Source organism: Embiotoca jacksoni, unplaced genomic scaffold (genome assembly GCF_022577435.1).
Source record: "Embiotoca jacksoni isolate LCO1_2020_lvr unplaced genomic scaffold, fEmbJac1.0.p SCAF_3, whole genome shotgun sequence".
NCBI classification, from domain to species: domain Eukaryota; kingdom Metazoa; phylum Chordata; class Actinopteri; family Embiotocidae; genus Embiotoca; species Embiotoca jacksoni.
In genome coordinates, this window is record NW_027185381.1 from 18053141 (window position 1) to 18061723 (window position 8583).

The 8583-nt window shown below is 43.1% G+C and overlaps 1 protein-coding gene across 4 annotated transcripts in view; it reads right to left on the minus strand.

The window, feature by feature from the left end:
- Nucleotides 1-10: 10 nt before the first annotated feature.
- ric8b (RIC8 guanine nucleotide exchange factor B) overlaps nucleotides 11-8583 on the minus strand; it is an 11050-nt gene continuing 2477 nt past the window's right edge. Inside the window, exons 4-10 of one of the 4 annotated variants that reach the window (XM_069161991.1) lie at nucleotides 8050-8144; nucleotides 6063-6213; nucleotides 5433-5528; nucleotides 4814-4958; nucleotides 4506-4650; nucleotides 4258-4380; nucleotides 11-2236 (exon numbers count right to left, since the gene is read on the minus strand). In XM_069161991.1, the coding sequence (XP_069018092.1) occupies nucleotides 2128-2236; nucleotides 4258-4380; nucleotides 4506-4650; nucleotides 4814-4958; nucleotides 5433-5528; nucleotides 6063-6213; nucleotides 8050-8144 (864 nt within the window). In that variant the 3' untranslated portion in view covers nucleotides 11-2127. Of the gene's footprint in view, nucleotides 2237-4257; nucleotides 4381-4505; nucleotides 4651-4813; nucleotides 4959-5432; nucleotides 5532-6062; nucleotides 6214-8049; nucleotides 8145-8583 lie in introns of all 4 variants that reach the window. The other 3 variants (XM_069161989.1, XM_069161990.1, XM_069161992.1) reach the window with 3 other exon arrangements.

Here is an 8583-nt window from a genome sequence, read left to right on the forward strand (position 1 = left end):
AAGAAGACGATTCTTTTTCTCCAGTTTATTAACTTTTCAGTGGAAACCTCACTACATAAAATAAGTGTGCTGCTGTTTACAATATGCAAGAGTGTTCAAAAAGAACCAAGTTACTTTCATAACATTTCCAGATGGAGAGAAGTGATTGTGTGGTGGAACACAAATGCATTTACAAAAGAGAACAACATAACCCGTCTGTGAACGACAGATGACAAATTAGAGCGAGAGAAACCTAAAGAAATAAGAAACCAGAAATGGCTGTTGAGTGTTTTGATTGCGGGCACTGCGGTCTACGGTCAGACTTATTGATCTGACGAGGAGCACTGCCGCTGTGTAAGCAGCTTGTGGCAGCAGTTTACCAAGACACCGACAGCCGTCTGTACGTCTGAGCTTTCACGGCTCTTTCATGAGAAACGACAGGTTAACTTGGTCATGCAATTTAGGTAAGCGACTCAAAATGTTGACTCGGGTCTTTTGTGCCAGTGTAAAGCCAGTTACTCGTCTGAAAAGGTTAAAAAAAAAAAAAAAAGTGTGCTTACAATTATTCACCGTTAAACAAGTGAACTAGCTAATAAATATATCAGAACCCAGAGCAGGATTTCGAGAAGGAACCGAATCCGTTGCGAAGCCGTGAGCGATCGTGCAGCTAACGTCTGAACTGACAGCTCTTTTTTTTGTCATTAAATTGTACCAACACAAAGAAATTTATTACTTTCAGTTTATACATACATTAAACAGGTGGATTGATATAAAAATCAGTTTTCAATCTAGGGAAAAAAAAAAAAAAAAAAAATCACATTTCTTGATTTAACATCATGCAGATTTGGCAAAATTAATATGGATTAGAAAACAATCATTGCAGTTTACACATTTCACTGTCGAGAGTCCACAACAGGCAGAAACTATGTTCACAATCATCCGCCACAGGAAAACGTTGCGTCTCTTCAATAAAGTTTTTTTTTGTTTTTTTTTGTCTAAAATAAATAAATAACAATAAAGTGAGTGTCAGTCAGCCAACAAGCCCTAAATTCAGAAAGTTTCCTTGGCGCCTAACCGGTGTGCAACATTCATGATAAAAACACGACCAAATGTAAAGCGGACTGAGCTGTTTAAACGGTTCTAAATTACACAGCTCCGCCTCGTGATTTCAAACCAGGAAGAAGCTTTTGCTGTTAACAGTGTTTACTATAATCTCATGTCTAGTTCTGTTTGTATAATGTGCACTTCATCCAGCAATACAACGAGAAACTTATGGAAAAATGTTAAGAAAAAAATAGCACAGGTGAAGGAATGATTATTCAGACTCAATTACACTTTAAACAAACCGACAGTGTTTCAAGTGAGAAACACACGATCCAGCCACAGTTATATTATTACCTTTATTTTCTCAAATTGAGGAAGCCGTAAAGTAAAAGATGCAATGGTAAACATGAAGGCCTTCCGATGCGTTACGACGCCTCGGCAGAGTCTTCCTGCCACACAATCAAGTCCGCTTCCACTTTGAAGAACGGTCTCGACCGGACCTGCAGTCTCCCCTGTGAAATGTTCAGCTGTGTCCCACTTCAGGACCGGATCATCAGAGGTTTCATTTCGACGCAATATGTCCTGACAAGGCCTGTCATGTCATATTTATCAGACCTATTTGCATTTCAGCGCTCATCAGTCAATCTCATTTGAACTACGCCAAAAGCGAGGTGTAATTTAATAAAGAGAAACAGAAGCCGTATGGTATTTCTATATTGTGTTTATCAGTTACACTTAAACATAACTTGTCACACTACAATTTTTAGCCAATTGAGGGCAACTTCCTGGAGACACACCGGACTCGAGATCCAACATTTGATCGAATGTCTGACAGTAAAAGTCAATTTAATTGAATGGGAAGTTATTTCTTAGGCAGCGACCTACAGCATGTCACTGTTTTGTTTGACTGGAATGATGATTTTTGGGGGAACGGCTGTACACTCAGCAGCGAGACTTTCTCCTCTGTGATGGAGGCAGGGATTTAACTCGGCTTGAGAACCCACCTTAGTGGATCCATCAAAGGATCCAGGCCTCGAAATGGGACACAGCTCTCGATGTGTTGGGGGCTCAGTCTGGAAAACGTGGCCCCGATGTGCAGCAACACTAGTCCGAGTCTGATCCTGAGTTGTCGTCATGTGGATCGCACAGAGTTTCTACAAGAGGTGCTAACGTCCCGTCCGGCCTGACGCCCATGGGCCGAATCACATTCTGCCTGCGGACGGAAAGACAAACGTATCAGATGGAGAGCTGCAGAACTGGAAACCTCGAAACGACGGCCTTCTTTTCAAAGTAAACAAAAATATGGAGATAAAACTCAGCAGCCTTTGTATCTCTGGACGGACACAAAGAGGGCTTTCACGCGTTTACTCTCTAACATACACCAGTGGAGGACCCTCACACAACAACGCCCCCCCCTCCCCCTCCCTGTCTGGTCACCACCACCACCACCACCCCCCCCCCCCTCTTCCAGCAGCAGTTTAATTACAGGATCAGCGCTCAGACTAATCTCCTCAAAGCCCTGACTGCCCCTTCACCCTAATCCAATTATACCTGCACTGTGTGTCACCCGTCCCTCTAAGATGATTTATCAGAGAATTATCCATCAAAGATTTAAAAAAAAGGATCCATTTGCACTCGTTTGACAGCTTCGAATACAAATGGCCCTGTAAGTCCTACTGATTAAACGTTAATTTATCCTGTGAACAACTACAGGTTAAGTTCTTTAAAAGGTGATGGGGGTCAGAAAACTTTCACCTCAGCATCTCTCCAGTGAGGACACCTGCGGCGGCGACGGCACCGCGGGTCAAAAGCCCGACATCACTGGTCAAAGTCAGCAGGTACAACGGGGATCGCGATGACAAACAAAAACATGCAACATCACCTGTCCTAATGAGACCAAAACCTCTCCTCTGTCCTCCTCAGGAGTGACAGAGGACCGGTGGACTGGCAGGTGGTGGGAGGTGGGAGGGTGGAGGGTGGGGGTGCAGAGTATGTGCTAATTGGAGCACCAGTTAAGCAGTTAGGAGAGCACATTCTTGCAGGGCTCTGGCAATCTCCTGAGAGGCTGCACTGAGGAGGCACCTCTGTCACCACTGCATCTCCTTTGCTGAAGAAGAGAAGAAAGAAGTCGCAGCCTCGGAAAGGAATCTTCCTCTTCTGGGCGCACGTGCCTCATTACAGCTCAACGCCCTCTTGGGCTCAACAATGACAAGGTCGGCTTTCTTCTGTCTGCACATTTATTCGCCCGTGTCTCTTCCTCTTCATCTACGTTCCACCCAAATTGCTTTGTCTAGTTGTGCCTCTGTCTCAGTCCGCTCCTCGTCTGGCCAATGACTGGCTCCTCAAACACGAGAAGAATAAAGTCAGGACGTGTTATTAAAACTCTGAATGCGGCACATAAAGGAACCAGGAACCGGCAAGTCGACCGTGTGTGCCAATTAGGTGATAATTAATGGGGGCGGTGGTAATGATGCGGCAGCGGCGTGCCGGCGGCTCCCATTTACTCCAGCTGAATGCTGCAGCGTGCTGGTAGTCCGGCTCTAATTGAAGCTGCATCCAACGGCAAGAGATTCTTCCTATGATGAACCGGTTGGCTGGGAGCGAGCTCACCGTTACCTTTGTGCGAACTAACGTTAGCTCCGGCTCACTAGGGAAAGGTCAACACGAACACAGCAGGACCCTCTGCTGAGGAAACGGTAAATAATATGAATAATTTGAGCAGGTGCAGCAACAGATGCTCAAACAGGAAAAGTTTATCGTCTCGGTCAAACTTTTCCAAGAGAAACACGCTTCATTATTTGTCAAAGACTTCCTTATGGCATCTTGTGTTTGTGCGTCTACGATCACATCAACAGCAGCGCTGCATGAAATAATCACTGTGACTTTCACAAAGCCCCTCAGGGAGCTGCATCGACCAATCAAATGTGTGCTACATCATACTTTCTAGACAACAGTTTGTTTTATAAAATTACGCTGCTGGTATTCGTAACGTTAGATTAAAGACAAAGTGTTAGAAACTGTGCAGATTTTTCTCATCGTGTCATCACCTTACCTGACGAAACAGCTCTGTGTTTTGAACTCACTTTGCCGTCTCCGGCCTGAAGACAATTTAAACGACCTCCTAAATGTTGTATTTTAATCCCCACTTCACTTTTCTGAGCATTTCTCTGTTACAATAAAGGATTCTGCAGCCACTAGAAGAGATAATTGCTCTCCTCTGGTTGAGTGCGTTACCTTGACAACTTGTCAAACATATTGACCAGTTTCTGAGCTTCGTACTCCTTCTGCTCCTCGGTCATCTCTTCGATGGGGTTCGGCATCGGCTCCTCCACGTGACCGGTGATGGGGTTGATGCTGCTTAAAGTAGATGAAAAATCGTAATGTTCAGCTGCGAGCTCATTCATTCATCAGTGTACGCGTCATAATGTATTAAACGAGTTGAATCCGACGTTTTGTTTCCGAGCCCTGTGCGGAGCACTCACAACGGTTTGGCAGTTTTATATTCCTCTGTGTCCGAGTCTTCATCTTCAGAGTACTGAGTCTCTCCTCTTCCTCCTGCGAGAAGTCCTCGAGCCACCAGGAGTCCTGCTGCGTTTCCATATCCCGTGTACTTCAGCAGGTTGTCCACTGAAAGACGACACCACAAACACAAAGCTACGAAGTCGCACACACAAATGAGGACGTGTGAGGATGAGCCGGGCTCTGGTTGCTATTACTATCGGTGCCGTGCGCGAGGTGCTGCGCCGTATATTTGTCCCTACGACCCAAAACAACAGTCCTCCGCACTCACCACTTTCCTTGCAGAGGACGAAGAGAAACTCTGCAGCCGTCTGCTTCACGCCCATGTCAACGTGTGTCATGAGGCGCACCAGCTTGTTTCTGACGGTGGTGCCGATCTCCGGCCGGATCTTCACATCCTTCAGAGGGGGAAGTACCTGAGAGAGCAGAGGGTTTTTAATAGTCTGGTATATCACTAAAGCACATTTATATACAGCAAAAGTTGAACATCCGAATTAAAACAAATCAAACAGACAAAGCCCACAATTAAAGACAATTACACATTAAAGAAAAAAAAACACGAGGACAAACACAAGCAGTAATAACTAATAGATTCATTAATATTTGAATTCAAATTGGGCCTAATTTTGAATGTCAGCCAGAAAGAGAATCGATCACGATATGAACTTCTAGTGAAGCTGAAGAGCTGATCTGGAGGTTGGACTGAAACGTTTCCCAGTGTCTGTACAGCAAAGCTCTGAAACCTAACCACTGGCTCACGAGCACGCAAGGACAGCACATGCACGATCATACAAATATTTCCCCACCAGAAGAAGCATTAACTGCGCAACTGCAATAAGACGCGAGACATGTCACGTACTTCATAAGCATCTCTTTGTCATCGGTGTTACCTGAGCTTTGATAAATCTGCGAATCTCCCTGTGGTGTCTGGATCCTTCGGTCAAAAGGCTGAGCACCGGAGTCAAACCCTCTTTGTAGTTGGAGCCCTGCTTGGAGTGACACAGACCACAAACACTTCACAAAGCTGGGAAGCTGGACAGATGTCCGTCAGTGGCGCACACACACACACACACACACACACACATGCGTGGGTCATACAAAGGAAACCAGGTAAAGACAGGACGGTGGATAAGGAACTGAATGATATGCAGACGTGCAGTACGAACAGGTCGTTGCAGTCCAACTGATCCGTAACGACGCACACGGTACACCATGAAAAATACCGTGGAGCAGCTGTTTTATGTCACCGATGTCTCAAGTTAAGAGTCCAGCCAAATTATTTCAGTCTTTCTTGTTTCAAATAAATGAAATAAATATTTCAAATAAATCAAAAATAAATGTGCAGCACAGCTGACTGCAGAGAGGGAGAGTGATGTATCGTTCTATTCCTGTTGTGATCTGTAGTGTCAAACTAGAGCGGGCGATGACGTCTTCCGCTGCAATGTAGTATAATGTTTCTTAGATCAACAAACCAGTACTGCCAAGACTCCTGCGTGTCTGCCACAGAGGATGAACTTTACCTTGTCGATTCTTTTCTCCATGAAGTCTAATAACACCTGGACTACATCCATGTTTTTCCCGCCATATTTCTCTTGTCCTCCCTGGACAGGCACGTCAATCAAGACATCCAGGCAGGTCACGGGCAGGTTGTTGAGCAGGTTGACAGCATGGCTGAGGATTAAAGAAAATGCTTTTCAATTATGTAAATGTTTTCTTTGGTCGCTTCACATCAGAATGGCCGCTCTCTGTTTTCTTCCATAGTTGGTTGGACAGCGGGTCGTGCTGGGGGCGGACAAATCACACGAGTCTGAGTTTGTGATATCACAAACCTACAGAGGTCCTAACAGGTCAAAAAGAAATAGATATCTGTATTTATAGAACATGGGACCTTCAAAGTCTAAAAACTGAGGTTTAAGAAGTACATAGATGATGAATATCTTAAAGCTTTGAAACTACAGCTTTTAAATGAATGAAAGAAAGTTTCTGTAGGGGGAGATCTTGTTCTTATTCTACATTTAGGAACTTGAACTTACTTAAGAATAAAAACGTTCACTCTTGCACGCTACTTTTCTATTCAGATTATTTCTGTCTTTTACGCACATTCAAACAAACTACAACTCTGTTGGTCACTGGGTCACACTCCCATGACCGGTTCAGTCACCAGCCCGACAGGTCAAGAGGATCATCAGTCACTTTTACACAACGCTGTTGAAATTGAAGGCCGCGGCCACAAATTCCTGGCATTCCCGCATTAAATTACCATAAAAAGAACATACTGCCGTTGCTTTACAACGGCTAACGGCATTGAAAGGATGAAACGCTCAACAGCCAACGCCCAATCCTGAAGCGTTCTTCCCGCAACGCAGCAGCCGGCTCTTTGATCATGAGGTTTTCAGTCTAAATTTGTGGTGGACACAAAGTGCTGCTTACGAGCAAATCATTGCAGATGATTTTTCCGGTGGAGCATTTTGTCTGTCCGTGTGCTTTTAAATTTTTTTTTTTTATGCAAAGTCAATTTTAAATGATGTTTGAGGCGGAGACAAACATTTACACAGTGAGTTGCAGAGCACTGAAGCATTACGGGACAAAGCCCCTTCCTGTTTGTGTCCTTTCACAATTTCTAGTGACATAATTCAGTGTTGCAGGTGTAGTCAATTAAATGAGATTAACATGTGAAGAACAGCGAGGACCAGGTTCCCAGATGTGTGTCGGATTGTCACAATTATTATGTGATCCCCTGATTAAAATCATTTGAGCTGACCCTGATCATTTTGAATGATTGTTAAAATCATTTTCTTTATTCTGAATATAAACAGCTGCATGAAACTAACAAAAATGTCAGATTTCTATCATCGTTTCCACTCTGTTTTTCACCGTTTGAGGTTCAATCTTTTTAGAACGTCATCTTTCGCTGTGGCATGACGAGAAGAGAAGTTAGTGCCACCGATTTTCATTTTCACTACTGGTACCTGTCTTTGTCAACAATTTCTTCATATGTTTCAGCAATAGTCCTTGAATAGTAAAGTTATCATATCTTTGAATTTATTCTCTTATTTTTGTTTCCAAAGCCTAAAAGGCTAAAAAAAAAAAAAAAAAGTCATTATCATTTACAGTATATGTTTGGATGATCAATGCCAATTTATGCCTCTTCTTCTTCTTCATAAACTGTATATGGATTATCCCTCTGAACCCCACAACCCACCGAGTTTTAAAGGTTTAAATGTTTTCTTTTTTTTTTTTTATTGTCGAACAAATCTGAGTTTAAAATTGTGTTATAGGAAATCACTTTATTCTACATGTCTCATTTAAAACTTTGCCAAAAATAAACCACCTGCACATAAATTGAGTCATGATTGTGCTGTTTCTATACAAAACACACCCAGAAACTGAGGCTTATACTATAACAGTGTCATAAAATGAACAGAAAAAGATAATTAAATCTTTAATCGCAATTATTTGAATAACAATTAATCGTCCTCTAAAACGTCCCGACTGTGGCAGCCCTACCTGTGTGCTTCCTCTGTTTTCTCCTCTGTCTCCGTCTTCAGCATCAATAGGTGACGTAAGATGGCAGCAACAAGTCGGAACTGGTGGTCATCCTCCTGTCAAACCGAGGAAGGACAAAAACACTGAATCCAAACAGACATTTTATTGTACAGAACAAAACAATAAGAACGAAAAAAAAAAATACTTTAGCTACAAGGACAGGAGGCTGGAAGAAAAGGCCTGACTGAGAGATCTAACGAGGTATTACGACCAGTCTACAGACCGACGGGAGCAGAGATACTCTGGAGGGTGACCGCTGAGGAAGAGGAGGAAGATTAGATATCTAAAGAGGAACTAAATCTGGGGTCATTTGGACTTACACGGTGCAGACGTGTGTCCCCTCAGTCCAAGTAGCATGAAGACAAGACTGCTGAGTTTGATCTAAATACAAACTATTGTACAATAACATCATCATTTGTCACTAATCTCATATATGCTCAGAATGCTGTCTAAAAACATTTGCACCTAATGTATATCAGATTTTAATTTTTTTTT